General features: G+C 43.5%; 1 protein-coding gene across 5 annotated transcripts in view; it reads right to left on the bottom strand.

Annotated features, from left to right (window-relative positions):
* The window catches only part of TMEM178A (transmembrane protein 178A), a 116,117-nt gene that overhangs the window by 49,965 nt on the left and 43,958 nt on the right, over window positions 1-22,194 (bottom strand). The window contains exon 1 of one of the 5 annotated variants that reach the window (XM_020913731.2): window positions 6,682-7,426. The exons of 2 other annotated variants lie outside the window; for them this stretch is intronic. Coding sequence is in view for 2 of the 3 variants with exons in the window: in XM_070477236.1 (XP_070333337.1) it covers window positions 5,981-6,380 (400 nt within the window). In the remaining variant the exon portion in view is untranslated. Of the gene's footprint in view, window positions 1-5,980; window positions 6,635-6,681; window positions 7,427-22,194 lie in introns of those variants that run through there. 2 more of the 5 variants (XM_070477236.1, XM_020913682.2) reach the window with 2 other exon arrangements.

Here is a 22,194-nt window from a genome sequence, read left to right as displayed (position 1 = left end):
GGAAAACAGATAAATCATTAGCAGAGTGAGGAAGAGACCCAATGAATTCCTACCAATCCTCCTCCTTTCTCTTTCTTGCAGAGAGTAAAATGACAAAGTATTTATGTCCCACTGTCTTTGATATCTCTGTTTATCTCATTAAAGGAAAAATGCTTCTGAAACCACAAGGACATGTTCTATTTCAAGTTTTAAGAATTCAATCCCAAATGATTTATACAAGTGAACATTATGACTACAGAATTGTAATCTTCACATTTCTAAAATTCTATCATTCTTAACTTCATAAAAACAAAACACTACATTCATTTCCCTTTTGTTTATTGCAGGCAATATATAACATTAGGATTCAGTTTACATAAACAAGGAACATATATTTGAAAAGTAGTGTGGATTGTTTTTAATGAAAATTTTTAATTAAAAATTTTTTTCAATTAAACTTAAGGCTAGTAAGAACAGTTGGCACTTTTGATATCATTTCAATGACTAATCCCTACTCAAAATTAATTTCTCCCAAGTTCCATATAATGTATTCACAAGACTCATCAATGTTTATTTATTAAAGTCAGTGTTTTTGGTAACTGAAAGAAGCATTATAGAATGTTTCCAACTGAGTCTCTTTCCATCTGTCCTCCTATTTTACTGTTCATCAAGTAGTTTAAACATAAGAATTGCACTTGGAACAAAATGGCTGGATCCGGCTCTCCATCACTTTGCAGTGTTAGTTAGTTAGTTCAGTCACTCAGTCGTGTCCGACTCTTCGCGACCCCATGAATCGCAGCACGCCAGGCCTCCCTGTCCATCACAAACTCCCGGAGTTCACTCAAACTCATGTCCATCGAGTCGGTGATGCCATCCAGCCATCTCATCCTCTGTCATCCCCTTCTCCTCCTGCCCCCAATTCCTCCAAGCATCAGGGTCTTTCCCAATAAACCAATTCTTCGCATGAGGTGGCCAAAGTATTGGAGTTTCAGCTTCAGCATCAGTCCCTCCAATGGACACCCAGGACTAATCTCCTTTAGGATGGGCTGGTTGGATCTCCCTGCAGTCCAAGGGACTTTCAAGAGTCTTCTCCAACACCACAGTTCAAAAGCATCAATTCTTTGGCGCTCAGCTTTCTTCACAGTCCAACTCTCTCATCCATACATGACCACTGAAAAAAACATAGCCTTGACCAGACGGACCTTTGTTGGCAAAGTAATGTCTCTGCTTTTTAATATGCTATCTAGGTTGGTATTAACTTTCCTTCCAAGGAGTAAGCGTCTTTTAATTTCATGGCTGCAGTCACCATCTGCAGTGATTTTGGAGCCCCCCAAAATAAAGTCTTACACTGTTTCCACTGTCTCCCCATCTATTTCCCATGAGGTGATGGGACCAGATTCCATGATCTTAGTTTTCTGAATGTTAAGCTTTAAGACAACTTTTTCACTCTCCTCTTTCACTTTCATCAAGAGGCTTTTTAGTTCCTCTTCACTCTCTGCCATAAGGGTGGTGTCATCTGCATATCTGAGGTTATTGATATTTCTCCCAGCAATCTTGATTCCAGCTTGTGCTTCTTCCAGAACAGCGTTTCTCATGATGTACCCTGCATATAAGTTAAATAAGCAGGGTGACAATATACAGCCTTGACGTACTCCTTTTCCTATTTGGAACCACTTTCTGTCATTTACCTAACAGTGCTAGCAGCCTGCCCAAAGTGTTTATCCCACAGCCTACTAAAAGTAGTTACTCTATAACCTACTAGAAAATAACTACAGTACTTGATATTAACTCCATTCGGGCAGGCGTTTTTATCCATTTTTTCCACTTCTGTATATTCTATTTTTTGAAGTGGAAGTGAAAGTCACTCAGTTATGTCCGACTCTTTGCAACCCCATGGACTATACAGTCCATGGAATTCTCCAGGCCAGAATTCTGAAGTCGGTAGCCATTCCCTTCTCCAGGGGATCTTCCCAATCCAAGGATTGAACCCAGTTCTCCTGCATTGCAGGCAGATTCTTTACCAGCTCAGCCACAAGGGAAGCCAAATTTTCTATACATAGAACAATACCTGGCATTCAATATATGTTTATAGAGTAAATAAATTGGATGAATGGTGGAAAAAAAGAATCTATCTTTAGGTCACCTCTGATTTCCTGGGCTCTGTACACAATCCATGCCACCTGCCTTCCTGACTTTCTTTTATACATAAGGGCTTCCTTCCAACGTGGTATTCCCAGGGGCACAGAGGGGCCTCTTTCAACCCAATCTTTCAAGGCTTCTTTAACTGTTCTAGCCCTCCTACGGCTGGATGGAGGATGAGTAGTTTGCAAACTTACCAGAGACTGTCTCTACTTTGAATAGCAAAGCTTTGTTAGCAACAAAAGTTAGCTGCAAGAAAGGTCTACAAGGAACAATAAGTTAGTCAACTGACCAACTCAAATACAAAAGAACCCTCACATGTGTAGCTGAAATCTTCCTACTATTAACTGACAAATAATAGTGTTTTGATGGGCATTTATTTTTATTGGCTAGTAAACTATAATGCAGTGTGAACTTAATATCTCTACAGCATTTGTAAGTTCTCATGTTATCCCAGTGGGCAAGATAGTAAAATGTGGATTAGTCAATATAGTGAGAGGACTTGGTGCTGGAAAACCTATATTCAAATTGTGTTGGTGACTGGTCCTTTGTCAGCCTAAGAGAGTAGCATCGAGTTCTAGCCTTGGTCCTTAATGGGTTTAACCAATAACTTTACCTCTATTCTTACTGAAGGTCCTGGTTGGAGGTCCAATCTAGACCTTCTAGGGTCACTCTGGGCTAAAAGTAAATTAGAATCACAATGAAAGGGTGACATTCAGAGTTTGACAATTTCCCCAAATACCTGTCCCAATAAGATGGCTGCTTTTCTGGCTCATATGATTTCTCTAAAGTAGATGAACATTCTATAGACTTATATGTTGCATTCCTAAGCCAGTCTCTTATAGTCCACATTGTCTGTTTATTTTTCCTCTACATCTCTCAGAAATACTTGACCAGCCTCTCATAATAGGAAATGGAAACAGTTCCAATTGTGAGAAGTCTTCCGTATTAACAATTCTCTACTTTCCCCTCTGCAACTTTCACCCAACTCCTGGCTTTGTGCTCTAAATCCACACAAAGAAAGCTGATCTCTTTTTCTCTCAAAAGTTCACTAAACAAGTCAGGTACTTCTTGTGGCCCTTCCCATCCCTCCCTTCTCTCTTATCTGAGTCTACTAAATCTTAGGACTCATAAGGTAATTCAGAGAAGAAAGTAAGGATGAAACATGGGACACTAGTGGTCCAAATTTTTAAATTAGATGTGATGTCAATTTCTAGGTATAGGGGGCTCATTTAAGAAATTCATACACCACCACAGATGCCAGCACATACCACAAACACCAAATTATACCACAGATGCCAAAACAAAAGTAATGTTTACCTAATAGAGGTGTCAAAATCATCTGTTCAAACTATTCTTGGAATCACAAAATTTTAAAGCTATTCATTTCACCCATTCACTTCACAGATGATAAAACTGAGATCCAAAAGAGTTATGTAAATAGCCCAAGGTAGAGGGGGAGCAATATTCAAAGTATTGCAGGCCCTTTTGGCCATCTCCCAAACAACAAATTATGATCCTACAATGTACTGAATGTCATTTTCTCCAAACTCTTTATGTCTTAATAATGGCAGCTCATTAACTTCCTAGGAAGCTAAATTTACATTGCTATTAGTACAAAAATGACATATTTCAGAACTAGAAAAAAATCCCCTAAAGGATATTGAGCCTTCTTACAAGGAACAAGAAAACCGATGACCAAGGAGGCCTGGATTTGTTGGAGGAAACGCTGAGATTTAGTGGTACGGGCAAAAATGGTGCCCAGGTCTTCTGATGACAACCTAGAACTTTTTAGTATTCCACACAAAGAATTAGCTAAACACCATCAATATTACAAAGCTGAGATCATTTTAATCTAAACTTGTGTTTATGATGAGAAAACTGTAATTCTTTAACTAGTACACAAGTTCCATCTCATGGAAGTGGCTAGGCTGGACAGCCATGTCAGAAAGATGTAGAAGGGAGTCCAAGTAATAGGTGGGAGGTTGGACTGACGTCTAAAGTCCCTTCAGCCTCTAGGATTATTGGATTCTGAATTTCCCTGGAGCTGAACGCCTCAGCTAGGCAGGGCGGATGAGGAGGTGGGGAATGTGCAGGTGTCCTCTGGGGCATCCTCTCCTGCCCTTGGATTGAATGAACTCTACCCTGCTGTTTCAGGCATTATTCCGTATCCAATTTACATGCAATCAAATACTCTAGGCATAGGAAGAGTGTAAGGAAATGCAGCTCGGTTGTTCATTCCCAAAGACAGACTGCACTGCTTAGCTTTCAAAACTGCCTTGCCTAAATGAGCATTCCATAACTGAGCCTACACTTTGAGCTTTTACAGTTTGTTCATGTACTATGCTACTATCAGCATTAATTATGCAGCATCTTCATGAGGAGAAACCAGATTTGGATGTGAGGTAGGAGAGGAAAGAATAAAGCACAGTTTCCAAAAGAAGGTTATTGTATCTGCTCCCTGCTCCCCAAAGCACTGGAGTCCTTCCACCACAGACAGATTTCAGATGGCAGTCCCCAGCTGAGCTAGCCATGGGAAGGAGGAAGTTGACATGTTTGAGAAATGAGGAATACGCCAACTAACAAGACTCTGAGGCCAATATGTTATTAACTCCCTCATTTCTATGTAATTCCATTCCAAACCAGAATTCAACACGAATCTGCTTCTTTGCTTTCTGAATGGCTACTAAAAATTTATATGTACTGATTTTAGACATCTTCTCTTTTCTTTTGCAATAATAAGTTCAAGGGAAGAACGAAGGTTTGTTTTTTGTTTTTTTTTTTTTTTTCATCTCAGAGAAAAAGAATTTATCATAGGGGTCAAGCTCTGACAGCTACAAGAAAGCTTCAGCAATAGGACTGTCACACTGAATGAAATTACAAAAATAAATAAATAAATAAATTCAAAGGATCCAACACGCATGGGAGCCAGGTATCGCCTAGACTTCAGAAGAGCAACTGATGTTCTACAACTCAGTGTCAAACAAGAAAACAACAACAAAACAGCCTAACGAGGTATCAAAATCTCAGAGAGTGATTCTGTACAGACTCCGTGTGCAAATACAAAAGCTCTACTTTAAAAGGCTCGGGCAGGTTTTCCACTCTGCTTGCCCTGAACTGAGTGTGGTGTGCCCGGTCATCTGGAGGAAGGCTGCAAAACGGTGGATGTCCTAGCTGCAGTCAGCAGCCTCCACCAGGCATTACTGTCGTCCGAGGGCTAACCCAAAGGAAACCCGCGCTTCGAGGCTTAGAGAAAGGTTCCTCCGGCCTCCTGAGCTCCCCGTCAGCTTGTCAGGCTGACACGACCGACCACAGCAGTCCCGTCTGCTACCAACATTAAAGCAGTACAAGAATAAAGCCCTTTCCTCCTCTCCTGAGATTTGCGCCACTTTTCTTCCAAACGTATTTCTAAAAGGAAAACACAACTTGAGGGAAGGAGCCCAACTGGGCAAGGTCGGGTCTTTTGGACGGTTCCCTTCCTCACCAGCGGCAATCGACACATGCATTCCAAGTGGGGAAGGTGTACAAAGAGAGCGAAGGACGAGAGAGGAGAGGAGAGAGAGGGGGTGGAAGAAGGTCGAGGAAGGAAAGGAGACAGAGGCGAAGGGATGAAGGGACTTGAGAGAAGAGGGGGAAAGGAAGAGGATGAAGAGGAAAGAAGAGTCGGAGAAAGAAGAGCGAGAGAGAAGGGAGGGACGGGAGAAAGAAAGGGAGAGGGATAAAGAAAGGAGGCGGCAGGGAAGACGAAAGAGTGTGCCAGGGACGCGGCGGGGAGGCGGCCGTGGGGACCGGCGCCCCTGGGGAGCCACGAGCTGCGCTCCGCGAGCGGGCGCCTGGGGCGCAGGGCGCGCCTGGCGCTCACCTTTCAGGATGAGGGTGTCGATGTCCCGGTCGATGCCAAGGAAGTAGCACTTCCTCCAGAGGCCCGAGTAGGTGGCGAAGAGCGGCCGGCCGCACTCGGCGTCCAGCCCGCCGAGCCCCAGCAGCGAGCGCCAGGACTCGGGGTCGGTGCGCCCTGGGCCGCCCGGGAGCAGCCGGCGCCCCAGTGGGGGCGAGTCCCGCAGCGGCAGGTGCGACAGCGGCATCAGGCGGTTCTTCTGGTCCGGGGGGTCGGCGCCCGCGCGGCTGCGCTCGCAGCTCTCCTTATGGCGCCGGGGGTCTGTCTCGTACCAGTGGTCGGTGAAGATGGCCGTGACCAGCAGCCCCAGGGAGCAGAGGCTGAGGCCGAGGCTGAGCGCCGTGACGAGCGCCCGCGGCTCCATGGCTGTTCGCCCCTCCGCCGGTGGGCCCGCGCGCGCCGCCAGACACAATGCACTTGGCCTCGCTCGCTTCGCTGTCTCTCTCTCCCGCGCTCCCCCACCTGCCCCCTGCCGCCCGCGGCCTCCGGCTCCCGGCCCGGCGCGCTCCCTCCTCGGCTCCCTCCGACCGCGCGCCCGCCTCCTCCCGGGCCGCCGCTCCGCGCCACCCGGAGCCTCGAGCACTTTCTCGCTCCCCCCAACCCCGCTTCCACCGCCGCTCCCGCAGCCCCTTCCCCTCCCTCCTGGAGCCCCGCACGCTGCTCACCCCTAGCTGTCCACCGATCCTTCCGCCCTGCTCTCCCTCGATTCTTCTTCCCTTTCGAATCCCTCTCCTCGCAAACCCTCACTTTTCCCTTGTCTCCTCCTCGCTCCCCTTCACCCAGTCCCGACTTTGCCCCTACTTTTCTTCAACTCGTCCTCCCTCTTTTTCGTCCCTGTCTCCCCGCTCTCGTCCCTTTCTGTCCCTGCCCTGGACGCGACGCTTCTCCCCAGCTAGCCAGGAGCGCTCAGCCGTCCTCTCCCCTCGACGACCTGAAAAGACATCCACCCACATCAGACTCAGTCTTGTCACTTGTCCAAGTTGATGTTGATCAGTGTCCCGTTTTGTAACCAGAAGCAAATCCCATCTGGGTCGGGCTGCGCGGTGATACTTAAACTCAGGAATCTCGATCTGGAGCTGGAGCCGAAGACCCTTTCTCCCTCCACTGAAGAACCCAGCCTCTCAGACCCCTGGGCGGTTCCATCACCCTGTCATGCCCCGCTTTCCCTCTCCCTCGCCCAGGGCAACCTCTCAGCGCTCTCTCCGCTCCAGACCCTCTTCTGAAAGAAAAGGCACCGAGTGTCACTAGAGCGATGGACCAGTGGTCAGAGATTTTTCTCCCACCCCAGCCTGCTCAGAGATGGACTTCTTTTTCGTTGGACCACCTCCATCTCCCGCTGGAATGACGGCCTCCTGGAATTTCTACAAGTGTATAGTGATCAATAAGCCCTTGCAATGGCACCTGGTCTGTGAGGCGATTATTGTCCTTAAATAAAGTCCTTAGTAATAAATCAAGGGGATGATTTTTTATTTTTCCTCCTGTGCAACTTACATGGGCTGAGAGGGTCAACAGCATAGCAATACTACACATTAAAGTCAACATCTCAGCTTGCTTCTGTTTTCTAGGGCACTCGGAGGTAGTAATTGAGAATGGCAGGCAGATTCACATTTTCTAAAATGAGGAAACCTTAGGACTCAGGGTCCTGAAAGAGTTAATCGCTGTGTTGTGTGGGATCTGATGATAGAGGAGCAATACCCTCCTGCCACTTAATGCCCAGGGGGCCACATCACAGACAGAAAACCATGCTGCGGGAGCCCAGGGATACCAATTCTTGTGTTCTTTTGCTATATTAATGATCAAAAGATGATGAGGCATTCATTAGATGCTAAATGTCATTACTCCACGATTTAATGGGACTTATTAATTAGTGCCCCACATCAGTTGGTATGAATATGATTTATATGTTTCCTCTGAAATGACATCTGTAAAGGTGGTATAAGAATCTTTCTGGGATTTATTTTCATTGCTGTTTGTACTCAGCATCTTCAGAGGGTATATTGCCCATGAAGACCGTGTACCTCCCTTCACAGATAGATCACTGGAGCAAATCTTTCAGTCATATTGGGCACCCCCTGCCTGTTTCTGCTGACCTGACAATATGAATTATTACTTGGATTTTCTTAGCAAGATCTATGGTGAGCTTCAGTCTAATTAAGGAAGACAAAGAATTATAATTTTAGTGTTCCTCTCACCTATAAGCTTTTCCTTAACAGGAAACGCTAAGCTCATCAAAGGAGTCTTATCTGGATTTACACACAAAAAAATGATAAGACTTAGAAGCTTGCTTTTATTTATACTCTATAATATGTGTAAAATCCCCGATCTTTATGGATACACAGAATATCTTTCACTGTGAACCCACAGCTGATATCTGAAACTCACTCTAGTTGTCATATGCCCTTTTTATTTTTTGAAAATGCCTCTTGAGATCAAGATATTACAAACCTTGCAAGTCCCAAGGATAGTCAAACCTTAAGCAACTCTTCTCTCCCTTTACAAATCCTGATGTACTCCAACAAATAAATATTCTGCCACATTTCAGAGTCACCTGATTATCTTCACACAATAACCATGTCCCCAACTGGAGCCAACAGAAGGAAAACTCTTTCTCACGCACTTCTGTTTAACTTAAAAGAAAATAATGTTCTGCTTCATTTTCCTAGCCAGAACCCTTTGATCATACCCTTCTCCGAAAACAGCATTATCCTTGAAGTTCATTTATGTCTATGTTTAAGACCAGTCTCAGCATATAATCCAAAGGTTACTATGTGATGGATTACCCTTGACAGTATTTCATAAAAAATGTCACACATTACAAATATGGGCCAGCAGCATGTAATGAGAGCACTGCTTCTGCTGGTACAGCATTAACAGCATCAGCGGGAATGTGACATATGATGTGTACACAGGTTTCGCTACAGTAACTGAGTATCGCTCCATCTATGTTCTTAAAATTTCTCTTTTGGATATTTCCAACAATGAACTATCATCCACTAGGCCCACTCTGCTGGGGAAGTGGGAAATATAAAGATGAATCGATGTTCCCCATCCTCTGGATGCTCCCAGACTAGTAGTGAGAGAGACACGTAGCTTTTTCTATGCCCTCTAGTATAGAAATCAGAACAAAGTGTGTGGTAATGTGGACAATGAGAAGACTAACTGCCTGGGGGAGTCAGGAAGGTTACTTAGAAGTAGTAACTTCTGAGTAAGTTCTCAAAGGATATGTTAAACTTTGCCAGGAGGACTATATCTGCATGAAAGATTTGGAGGCTTCCATATTTGAGGCCACTGTAAAAGAAGGATTTTTTCTACATTTTTAAATCATAAAGTTTACATCTTCTAATTCCTGAACACAAGCTAAGTAGTTGCAGACCAGGAAAAGCCTACCCTACCCAGAAGCCTAAGCCAGAATACAGCCAATTTAGGAGAGCATTTAGCCTGGCAGGGAGTCAAAATGATGGGAGATCAAATATCCAACTGAAACACCAAGGCATGCCTTGGCTGTGGCAGTGCTGTGCCCATAGTGCTTGCAAACTTAGCTTGTTCTTCACCTGTCTTAAATTTCCCTTTGCCATCTCCAGATTTAACATTACCAGTATCTCCCTTGTAGAATAACAGTATCCTAAAATGACAGGGACAGAACTAGAGAATTTCCACCTGGGCATCTCACTGTGTTGTGGAACTCAGTACACTCAAAGGTCAGTTCTTATGTTTCCCCTATGGCTCAACTGCCCCTCCTCACTTATCCCTCTTTCTGGTGTTGACAAATCAGGCGATATTTTAGAATTTTCTATCATACTCACTAAGTGGTAGGGATTCTTCTTTTGAAACAACTTTCTAGCCAATCTCTCCTCTACATTTCTACCTCTTGCTGTCAACTGTGCCTCATCATTCACATCTGGATTATCATTCCAGCTCCCTCCTTGGCTCCCATAATTCCAGAACATCTGGGTTCATGGGCAGCTCTTCCTGAAGTTGTCCTGGACACTGTTGCCCAAATTATCTTCCTCCAGCATTGTCTTCATGACTTTCATTCTTCAGTGTCAAACTCTCCTTTCTAGGTTACAAAGAAACATCATCTCTATTACTCTAGAGCCTTCTTTGTTACTGTCAACATTCCCATAGCATTTAAATATACCAACTGATGTGTTGGCCATCTTTAAATATTTAGAAAACAAAACACTTTTGCCTTCTCACACTTATCATAATATCTAGGTGCTTTATGACATTCATTGCATTTCTCTATATAGTCAGGAAGTTCTTAAATTTTCTTACAAAAATGTACATACACACAGGGAGAGAGAGATACCCAGTCATCACAGAGCTATGGCGGTGATTTATTGACATACCCATGCTAAGTTAACCATGCTATAACCATGAATATTCTAAAAGGCCCTTCTGTCTCAGTGCTGAGACCAAAAGTAATATCTTTCCTCATTTCAAACATTTCAATTCCACAGATTTTAAACTGTGAAGTTTAACCAAAACCACACACTGGCTTTCATAATGAGTAGGGGTTTATTCTTGATACTATCAGACATTTTTCCAGCATTTAATGTAAAGATAGAGTCAATATGTTGTTGATTTACAATATGTCATTTCTGTAAATAATTGAGGTATCTTACATTAATGTCATCATTCTAAACTGTTCCCCTGTAACAATTTTATTTTAATTCAATATTTATTGAGCACCCCCAGTGTAACTTATTTTGCCAGGTCGTACTGGATTATGCTGAAATGATGAAAATCATGGCCTGTGCCCTCAGGGGGCTTTAGGTTAGTAGACGAGGAGGAAGAGAGAAACGCAAGAGGCTATAAAGAGAGATGCTTGGACTGAGTGCTATCACAGAGGTGCAAACAATATTCAACACAGACAAATAGGGAAATCTGGCACAGACAGATCCATTTTCAGTGGGAAGAATATGGTTAAGCCAAGTGGAATACATGCTATCTCAGAGAGGCCTTGGAGGAAACAGGGTATTTTCTGTATATGTGTCAGTTGAGCCCAGGGCAAAGCCAAAAGTAAATTTTAGAAGCAGCACCTACTATGCTGCTCCTCTCTACCTACGCCACACATGCGGTAATTCATCTCGCCATTTTGTCACTAACTGGAAGCCTGGAACCAGAAAATACCACAAAGCCCCAAAATAGATGGTGCCTGATAAATTTCTCATTTCACTGACACACCACGGAATGTCACCATTCTTTTTCACATTCCTGGATTAAGCTGTTTCCTTTTTAGAGCCTTTAAGCACATATGGTGGGGGGAAAAAAAAAACACGTTCAAAGAAACCCATAACCATGTTAAGTCCCACTCAGAGTGTGATGTTTTAGCAGATGGTGGCTCATTAATTGCCATACCTAACTGAATTCCCTGCTTTATCTGTGTGTATGGCTACTGGGTTTCTAAGTTGAGGGCTAGTTCAGCTCACTCAGGCCATATCTGACAACCAAGGCATAGATACCTAGTCTCTCTAGAGAGAGCAGCTAGAGATGCTGTCCAGGTGAACAAAAAAAGCTAGTGTCTCCAGGTGTCTCTCCTTTTTCTTTACCTCGAATCTCTTCTCTGAGTTTTACCCACCCAAAGGCACCAGGATGCGGGGAACACACAAGCACTAGAGTCAGACCACCTATAATTCCAGACCCGCTGCTTCTTACCCACTCATCCATAGCCAGTTACCTAACCTCGCCGAGCCACACAAGTTCTGAAAAACAGGGATATCAGCATCTACCTCAGGATTAATGAGTCATCGTTAACACAAGCTAAATGTTTCCTCCCACTCCTCCCTAAAACATGCTTCAGAAAACCCATAGCCTAATCATACTAAGCCCATATCACTTAAATGTCATGAATACTAATAATAGCCAAATGAGTTATTAATGACATATTTTTTTCATGTTATTATTCATCTTATTCTTGTAGGAGAGGCAATCTATCAATACTCTTCTCATTTGTTCAGTTAACATGTAGTGAGCACCTGTGGGCCAGGGAGAGAGCATTCCAAGGAGAGGGAACTGTCAGTGCAAAGGTCCTGAGGCATGAAAGGGCTTTGTGTCACTGTGGAACTTGAATGACACCCCTGTAGCTAAAAAGCAGTGAATGAGGCAGTGAGAGGTATGAGATTCAGTTGCAAAGTTAGTCAACTGCCAGTTCATACATAGCCTTGAAGGACATTCTATAGAGTTTGGATTTCAGTCAAAAGAAAATCTTTGGAGAGTTTCGAGGGGAGGGGCCCAGATTGATTTATATTTTATTTTAATTGTATTTATTATTATTTTGAAATTGGTGATCCATGGGCAATATTGGACCTATAGGTATATGTAATTAGTCCTTTTCTTCTTTCTTTTAAAAAAATATTTAGTAAATTCATTTGCTTGGCTGTGCTGGGTCTTAGTTTTGGCAGAAGGGATCTTCAGTTGTGGCACACAGGATCAGTTCCCTGACCAGGGATCAAACCCTGGCTCCCTGCTTTGGGAGCATGGAGCCTTAGCCACTATGCCACCAGGGAAGTCCCTGGTTCATATTTTAAACATCATTAAGTGGGAAATGAATTGGGGCTGGGGATGGCAAGAATGAAAGCAGGGAAACCAGGGAAAGGAGGCTATTGGCAATAGTTCAGACAAGGGATGTTAGTAGCTTAAAGACAGCAGTGGAGGAAGAAAAGTGGGTCAAAGTTGAACTCACAGAATTACTGGGAGTCTAGATGAAGAAAAGGTGAAATCAAGAACCAAGATACTACCAGTTTGAGTGTGTGCATGGTGGTATTATGTACTGAGTTGTGTGATGTTCTTGGGAAAGAAATAAAGAATTCTATTTGGGGCATGTTAGCCTTTGACTGTGTGTGTGCTAAGATGCTTCAGTTGTGTCCTACTCTTTGCAACCCCATGGACTGTAGCCTGCCAGGCTCCTCTGTCCATGGGATTTTCCAGGCAAGAATATTGGAGTGGGTTGCCATTTCCAAACTGTGGAAAATTCTTGAAGAGATGGGAATACCATACCACATTACCTGCCTCCTGAGAAACCTGTATGTGAGTTAAGAAGCAACAGTTAGAACCAGACATGAAACAGTGGACTGGTTCAAAATTGGGAAAGTAGTACATCAAGGCTGTATATTGTCACCCTGCTTATTTAACTTCTATGCAGAGTACATCATGCAAAATGCTGGGCTGGATGAAACACAAGCTGGAATCAAGATAGCTGGGAGAAATATCAATAACCTCAGAGACACAGATGACACCATGCTTATGGCAGAATGTGAAAAGGAACTAAAGAGCCTCTTGATGAAGATGAAAGAGGAGAGTGAAAAAGCTGGCTTAAAACTCAACATTCAAAAACCTAAGGTCATGGTATCTGATCTCATCACTTCATGACAACTAGGTGGGGAAAAAATGGGAACTGTGACAGATTTCATTTTCTTGGGCTTCAAAATCACTGCAGATGGTGACTGCAGCCATGAAATGAAAAGACACTTGCTCCCTTGGAAGAAAACCTATGACAAACCTAGATAGTGTATTAAAAAGCAGAGACATCATTTTGCCGACAAAGGTCCATATAGTCAAAGCTATGGTTTTTCCAATAGTCATGTATGGATGCGAGAGTTGGACCATAAACAAGGTTGAGTGCTGAGGAACTGATGCTTTTGAACTGTGGTGTTGGAGAAGACTCTGGAGAGTCTGTTGGAGAGGAAGGAGATAAAACCAGTCAATCCTAAAGGAAATCAACCATGAATATTCATTGGAAGGTCTGATGCTGAAGCTCCAATACTTTGACTACGTGATACAAAGAGCTGACTCACTGGAAAAGACTCTGATGGTGACAAAGATTGAGGGCAGAAGGAGAAGGGGGCAACAGAGGAGGAAACAGTGCCACCCAAGTGGCATCATCGACATCAATGGACATGAGTTTGAGCAAATTCTGGGAGATAGTGAAGGACAGGGAAGTCTGGCGTGCTGCAGTCCATGGGGTCGCCAAGAGTTGGACATGACTGAGCAATTGAATAGTGACAAAAGTTTGAGGTACCATTTAGAAATCTCAGTTGGATGTATGAATCTGAAAGTCAAGGAAGAAGTTTTGATTGTAGAGATGTCAGCAGATAGGTGTTAAATGCATGTTGATATTTAAGTTCACAGAGCTAGGTGAGATTGCTTAGGGGAGAGTGTAGCTAGGAAAACTAGGAGGTTCTGGTCAAGGCAGACTCTAAGACTCTAAGCATTGAAAGCTCCACAAGGAGAGGAAGAGCCACAGAGGAGACCACGAGGAAAGGTAGGAAGGAAACCAATAAAATGCATGTCCCCAAAGCCAAGCCAGGAGAGTCTAGTGACATGCTTTGATGACATAGCAATAAGACATATGGAGTCCAGGGTGTGAGGTCAGAGGGACTTGGGTTCAAATTCTATGTGATTGTTTTGTGGTGGTGGTGGTGGTTTAGTCGCTAAGTCGTGTCGGACCCTTGTGACCCCATGGACTGTAGCCTGCCAGGCTCCTCTGTTTCGTGGGGAGCAGGATTTACTTAGCATCCCCAAGCCTTTGTTTCCTCATCTGTAAAATGGGGATCAGAGTAATAATATCCTTCTTAGAGCTGCTATCAGAACCAAACACGTAATGAATTTATAGAAAATGAAAAGGCTGACCTATAACAAATGCGCCGTGTATATGGCAGCAGTTATGGCTTGTTATTTGCCATCTCCAACACAAGTATCTGGTGGCTGTTCACATCTGCAGGCCACAGTCTCCATGGGGTACAGAACATTATTCTCCCAAGGACTGTGCCCAGTGAAAAACCTGGAGTTTACCGTAAAGCGCCAGCAAACATAAATCATCTACAATATCGGTGGAATGATGGGCATTCAAAAGTATGAGAAAGCATGATGCTCTTTCAATAGGTTATTTTATTATGAACCAGTAAAAGAGGTTTAATGGTATTTTGTAAATAGCCAAAATAAGCTACCAGAGTATGATAAGGTATCTCCAACCCTCAAGGTCTCTAAAATGGACTAGACAGAAAGGCCTCTGTAGAAAATGGCTGCCCATTTTTATGGATACAAATCACATCAGAGGAACAGAGGGAGAACCTGGGTGTCCCTTCCCCATGCAAGGAGCTGGGGAAACCCAGAGAGGACAGGAGAACATAAGCCACATATAAATAGCATCTGGATGAGAGGAGAAAAAGAGGCAGCCTCCTCTAAGAAGGGCAGGCAGAAAAAGGCAAAGACTCAGAAATGACCCAAGACCCAGCCAAGATGCAGCTCCCAGAAGGCAGAAGGCAGTTCTCCACAGGTGATGAGAAATCTAAACTTTGCCCACATGATCAAAATTGACACCCCAGATTCCCAGGCTCAAGACCAGGGCACAAAAATTGAGTCAAACGTCCCTGAACACAGTGAATTCAACACAGAGGCATTTGCCCCCCTCCCCTCAGAGAGCAATGTCACCACCCTGGATAACTCTGTTTTTTTCCTTCAGTTCTTGATTTGGATAAACCTCTTGAAAATATTTGACTCCAGGTAATCATTAGCCAGTACATGAAGAGCTATTATGAAGCAGATACTCTGAAGAAGACATAACAATGTATCGTGTTCTTTACAGCTCTTGGCAGTGTAATCATCAGATGCGCACAGTGCTTGGAGAACCATCCTGTTCCTTTGGAAGGACTCACCAGTTTGGCAGGACTTGGCACACATCTCTGCGCAGCTACACCTGAGCCCCTGGAACAACTGGGTGTGTGTGGACACTCAGTTACATCCGACTCTTTGTGACCCCATGGACTGTAGCCCACCAACCTCCTCTGTTGATGGGATTTTCCAGGCAAGAATCTGCGTGGGTTGTCATTTCCTCCTTCCGGGCATCTTCCCGATCTCCTGGGTCTGCTACATTGGCAGGTGGATTCTTTACCACTGAGCTACCTACCACATGGCACTGATGGTCACTCAAGTGGAGAAGCAGATGAAAGCCTGAGGACAAATTACCATTTCACCTCTGAGTATTGGTATGGAGAAATAAGACCTTGTCAGGGTCAGATTTATGAGGCTGGTTGAAAAAAATAAAGAGAGAGAGAAAAGGCACCAATGGCCAAAAAGGAGTCCAGGTAGGTGGCTTTGATGTATGAGCCCCATCTGCCTAATTTATTTGGTGTCTGCGATCTGCATGTGATCAGGAGCCTTGACTAAGTGGCAAGTCATGGAGGGGCAGATGGCGGGGGAGATGCTGCTTGTGTTTCCCAGCCAGGCCACCGCGTGCCCTGACAAGGCCCACTGAAAGAAAACCAGTAGATTCTTCTCGCCAAAGAATCTTGGAATTCAGCCAAAAGAAATACCTGGAGTTTTAAACAGTGAAGTTTGATCCCTGCTTCAGGACTTGCTGAATATTTAGGGGAATTCTTTCATTTCTCAATTTCCCTTTCTGACAGCTACCTGGTTTTTTTGGTCCTGAGTAGTATGGGCATAGTTTGGATTACTTGCTTTTTCCATCCTCACTCAGCAGTTCAGCCTTTTCCATATCAACCACTTTTGCAAAGCAGCCCAGGTTCTTTGTGTCAATAAAATGAGAACTGAAAATGGCTCTCGGGGCAGCATTGTTAACTGGGTTTATAGAACATGCTTTTAAATGTTATATTTGGTAGCAATGACAGCAAACTACATACAGAATCCTGAAAGGAGGAGGTCAACCCAGAATAGAGCCAGGATCAGAACTAAGGTTGTCTGGGATTCCTGGGAACTGAAAGGAGATTTGAAGAAGAGTAGCATAGGAAGTACTCTCGAGACAAAGGTAAAAGAGGTGACAATAGCTAATAGTTAAGCATAGCACAGCGTGATCAGATGTTCGCTACATGCCATCATTCTATAAATCTGTAGGTAAAAATTTCACAAAACAAGGCAATATATCAAGCATTAGGCACAGTCCACAGAGTGTGTGGGAACAATTATCCCCCAGTCTAGTTCAGTAAGGGTTTGGGTATTTAAAGATTTGGATGGCTGATACTTAGGAGAATGGCCATTTTGACAGTTCCCCTTAACTTCTTGCCTACTATTTCCCACCTATGGTCATGGAGCTTTTATGGATTTATAGATAATACATACATAATGGTATGTAGCAGACATGTGTTGATCACCTTCTATTTGCCAGCCATTGTTCTAAGCACTTTATTTTTTTTTTTCACTTAACCTTGTACCAATTATCATCATCATTATCCTTATTTTACAAATAAGGAAACTGAATCACAGAAAGGGTAAATAACTTGCCCAAGACCATACCCTCAGTAAGTGGCAGAGCCTGGACTGAAGCCTGCATGCTATGACTCCAGGACCTTCACCCTCACCCTTATCTGTGTCATTATAGAGAGATGACTTGGAGAAGGAAAGATCAACCCACTTCAGTGTTCTTGCCTGGAGAATCTCAGGGACAGAGGAGCCTGGTGGGCTGCCATCTATGGGGTCGCACAGAGTCGGACACGACTGGAGTGACTTAGCAGCAGCAGAGAGATGACAGTGTTTTAAACAGGGTGATAATAGTAGAATGATGATAAGTGGTTGGATTCCAGATTGATATTGAAAGCAGTACCAAGAGGATTTGCTAGTGCATACAATGTAGAGTGAGAGAAAGAAAGGGACTGGGTGGAGTTATCAGCAATGGACACAGGGAGGCTATGGAAAGTGTAGGTTGGAGCAGTTAACAGTTTTGGTAGCTAGGTTTGGGACACACTGAGATGCCTATTAGATGTCTAAGTGGAGATGCTGAATGAGCAACTGGATGCACACATTAAGGCTCAGGGAAGAGGTTCAGGTAAAGTTATAAATTTGGGGGCTAACAGAATTCACTTATAGATGGTACTTTAAACCATGAGACCAGATGAGACAAGAGGGGCAAGGACTGAGACATAGAAAACTGTTACAAGTTGAGGTCTAGGAGATGAATAAAAGTGAAGTTGTTTGGTCGTGACCGACTCTGCAACCCCATGGACTGTAGCCTATCACACTCCTCCATCCATAGGATTTTCCAGGCAAGAGTACTGGAGTGGGTTGCCATTTCTTTCTCCAGAGGATCTTCCCGACCCAGGGATCGAACCTAGGTCTCCCCCATTGTAGGCAGATGCTTTACTGTCTGAGCCATCAGGAAGTCCAGGAGATGAGTAGGAACTAGCAAAAAGACTGGAGGGGCATGGCCGGAGAGATAGGGGTGTGTGAAGTCTGGGAAGCCAAGTGAAAACAGTGTTTCAAATAGAAGAAAGTCATCAAGGTTGCATCATTTCTGATGGGTCAAATAAGATGAGAAATAAGAATTGAGCATTGGATTTAAGAAAAAGAGGTCTTTGGTGACCTTACTAACAGCATTTTCAACAGACCATTGGGGATGCAAGCTCATCTGGAATGCATTCAGGACAGAACAGTAAGAGAGAAGTTAGAGCAGTGCAGACAGACTACTTTTTCAAGGAGTTTTGCTGTAAAGGGAAAGAAAAAAAAATTAATAGAGGCAGAAGTGGGATTAAGAGAGGGTTTGTTTGGTTTTTTGAAAATGATACGATAACAGCATGCTAGGTACTGATGGAAATTATCCAGGAGGGATGGATAAATTGATATAGAAAAGAGAAGCAGAAATGCTGAAGTAGAATCTGGTAGATAAGTGGAGAGACTTAGGTAGATACCTGCAGAGTTCATCCACAGTAACAGTGGAAAGAATTTAGGACATGGTGACAGTTGCAGAAAGACAGATAAGTGGTTGACTGTGCCTTATGGAAGTTTTCTGCTGATTTGCAATGTGCTCTGCAAATGTGAATGTGTTCAGAGGAAGAAAACAGTCTTTAAAACAGAGATGACCAGAGAAGTATTGATGGGGAAACTGAGGCTTGAGCTTTGAAAGGTCTACGAGAGTAAACTAGTGAAGAAAGAGATTGAATTTCAGGAATGGAAAACCATGTGAACCCAGAGACAGTAATGAACAAGTTATGTTCATGGGAGAATGAACACCCTGGTCCTCCTAGAATTTTTGTAATGAAAAGTTTAAGATAAGTGTAGAAATACTAATTAGATTTAGAGAGTAGAGGGTTCAAACAGCACTAAGATTTTAGGCAATGAAAAAAAGAAGGATGACATGATGGAAGAAGAGAGATTAAGAACTGATCTAGCAAGTGGTGGTGAAGTAAGTGCCGAGAAGGACTTCAGATCACCCAGGCATGTGTGATGAGAATCAGGAGCACAGTACTAGAAGCAAAGGAAAAGATGCCAGAAACATTAGGAATAAAAATAGTGAATAAGTCAACCAGAGGGGATTAAAAGAGTCAGACACCAATGCTGGAGATTCAAACCAAGATGACTAGGACCATGATGGATCTGTTGACTAAAATAAATGAACAACCTTTATATAAGTAAGTGGGTATATAAATCAGGAGGGAGAACAGATTTTGGAGATTTAAGCTCTGGACTTTTGGACATGAGAGGACAGAAGGATACCTGTATAGAAATGTCCGCCAGATAGAAAAGCAGATTCGGCAGATGTCTACATAGAGGCAAACATGTTGAGGAGTCCGTGGTTAACTGGGGTAGAAGAGCAGAGGTTGTGTCTGAAGGTTAGATCTGGGAGGAGGACAAGGAACCATGGCCTCGCAGCATGTTGTGAGTGAGTCAGGAGAGCCACACAAGCCAAGAAGGGCCTGGTCAAGGGTGTTGAGAACCATGGGGATATCTAGCAGCAGAGAGAAGAGTAAGAAAGGGTCTCAGTGACATGATACCTTGGGCCTTTGGCAACTCATCATCAATACAGGAGTTAAGGCTGGAATCAAACTTCTAGGATCTGAGGGATGGATAGAAGATGAGTGAAAAAACAGTAACACATGTTGATGAATTGTCAGAGAACTTTGGCAGTCAACTGTAGAAGGAATCATTCCATAGCTAGAGAGGTCAGGAAGAGTAAAGATTTTGAAGGCAGAGAAAGCTCCTGGGTGTTCAAAGGAGAGACATGGAGAGGAGAAATGAAAGTTACACCCAAAACTGAAATTAAAGTAATAATTTGCATAAATAAAATTACTATGGAATTAGTAATATTATTATTGCTTGCCAATAATAAAATTTCACTTATCATAGATTAACTGGTCAAATAGAGAATTTTTTAAAATCTGTGGTTATTTCAGCACAGCATGCATGCTCAGTTGTGTCCAACTCTGCAACCCCATGGAGTGTAGCCCACCAGTCTCCTCTGTCTATGGAATTTTCCAGGTAAGAATACTGGAGTGGGTTGCCATTTCCTCTTCCTGGGGATCTTCCTAACCCAAGGAGCAAACTCCGGTCTCCTGCATCTCCTGCATTGGCAGGTGAATTCTTTACCACTGCACCGTCTGGGCTGACTCTTTGGTCACCCTGTGGACTGTAGCCCATCAGGCTCCTCTGTCCATGGGATTTCCCAGGCAAGAATACTGGAGTGGGTTGCCACTTCCCACTCCAGGGGGTCTTCCTGACCCAGGGATCAAACCAGTATCTCCACTGGGCAGACGGATTCTTTAACACTAAGCCACCTGGGAAGCCCCATTAGACCCAAAGGAGAGAGAAAAAAAGATAGGTCAAAGATAGAAGCTTCCCTTTTCTATCTCAGTGAGGATATCAACTCTGTGGTTGTGGTGGTGGTTTAGTTGCTAAGTCATATCCAACTCTTGTGACCCCATGGACAGAGGAGCCTAACAGGCTACAGTCCATGGGATTCTCCAGGCAAGAATACTGGAGTGGGCTGCCATTTCCTTCTCCATTTGTGGCTGTGGTAGGATAGAATAATCTGCCCATTCCACCCCCAAAACCTATGACTATGTCACCTTAGATGGCAAAAGGAACTTGGCAGATGTGTAATTAAGGGTCTTGAAATGGGAAGATTATCCTGGATTATTCCAGTGGGTCCAAGCTAATCCCATGCATTCCTAAAACCAGAGAACCTTTCCTGAGTACCATTAGAGAGAGGTGGAAAATGGAAAATGGAAAAAAAGAGTTAGAGAGATGCATCATTGCTGACCTTGAAGATAGACGAAGTAAACAACAAGCCGGGAAAAGTAGGAAACCTCTCAAAGCTAGAAAAGGTAAGGAAACAGATTCTTCCCAAGAGCTTTTTTTTTTAAACTATTTCAGGTTTATCTTTAATTTTTATTGAAGTGTAGTTGCTTTACAATGTTATGTTAGTTTCTACTGTATAGCAAAGTGAATCAGCTATATGTATGTGTGTGTGTATGTGTGTGTGTATATGTATATATATACCCCCTCTTTTTTTAGATTTTCTTCTCATTTAGGTCACCACAGAGCACTGAGTGGGGTTCCCTGAACTACACAGTAGGTTCTCATTAGTTGTCTATTTTATACATAGTATCAATAGTGTATATAAATCAATCTCAATCTCCCAGTTCATCCCTGCTTCCCCCCTGGGTATCTATATGTTTGTTCTCTACATTTGTGTCTCTATAGAGCTTTTAGAAAAGAATGCAGCCCTGATGATGCCTTGGCTTTAGCCTGCTGAGACTAACTTTGGACTTCTGACCTACAGAACTGTAAGGTAATGAATTGTCTTAAGTCCTTAAATTGGTGGTAATTTGTTATAGCAGCAATTGGAAACCAGTATTTTAAATTGCTTTCTTTGTAAGATGGTAGCCCACAATTCACCACTATTTTCCCTCTTCTCTGACCCACTTACCCCTTTGATCATGTTCCAAGAGTCTACTGAATTCCAACAGACATGACAATTAAAGTTCCTAACAGCTGGAGAGTGAATGTCTCGCCAATTTTCCTTAGATCCTGGTGCCCATTTTCTCCGTGCCTTTATCTCAGCTGAGCACTCATTCCCTCCAGGCGTGCTCTGCCTGCCATCCAGGAATAGGAAAGGCTGGAGGATGATCGTGGTGAATGCTCCAGAAAGCAACAGAGAAGCCTGAGCTCCAGTGACTGTGTCCACTAAAGTCACAGGAAAGATGCATTCAATGAGCTCTTCAGATTTGTGCAGAACCTCGAGCTGTTTCCTGTACCAATGAGCTGGAAAGATTTTTTTTTCTAATTTCACTTTGAACTCAATCAGAATGGATTTCCACCTGGCATTTAACAGAATGGAGCATATGTAGCTACTGCCCTGATTACCTGAACCCAAGTTATTAAAGCCCAAGAGGTTGCCTTTGAACTGCAAACACGGACTCTGTAAAAAGACCCAAGTATCTTGAGAGTTA

This window comes from Odocoileus virginianus, chromosome 2, assembly GCF_023699985.2.
Source record: "Odocoileus virginianus isolate 20LAN1187 ecotype Illinois chromosome 2, Ovbor_1.2, whole genome shotgun sequence".
NCBI lineage: Eukaryota > Metazoa > Chordata > Mammalia > Artiodactyla > Cervidae > Odocoileus > Odocoileus virginianus.
Note: the sequence above shows the minus strand (reverse complement) of the source record. Positions and strands in the feature narration are given on the sequence as shown.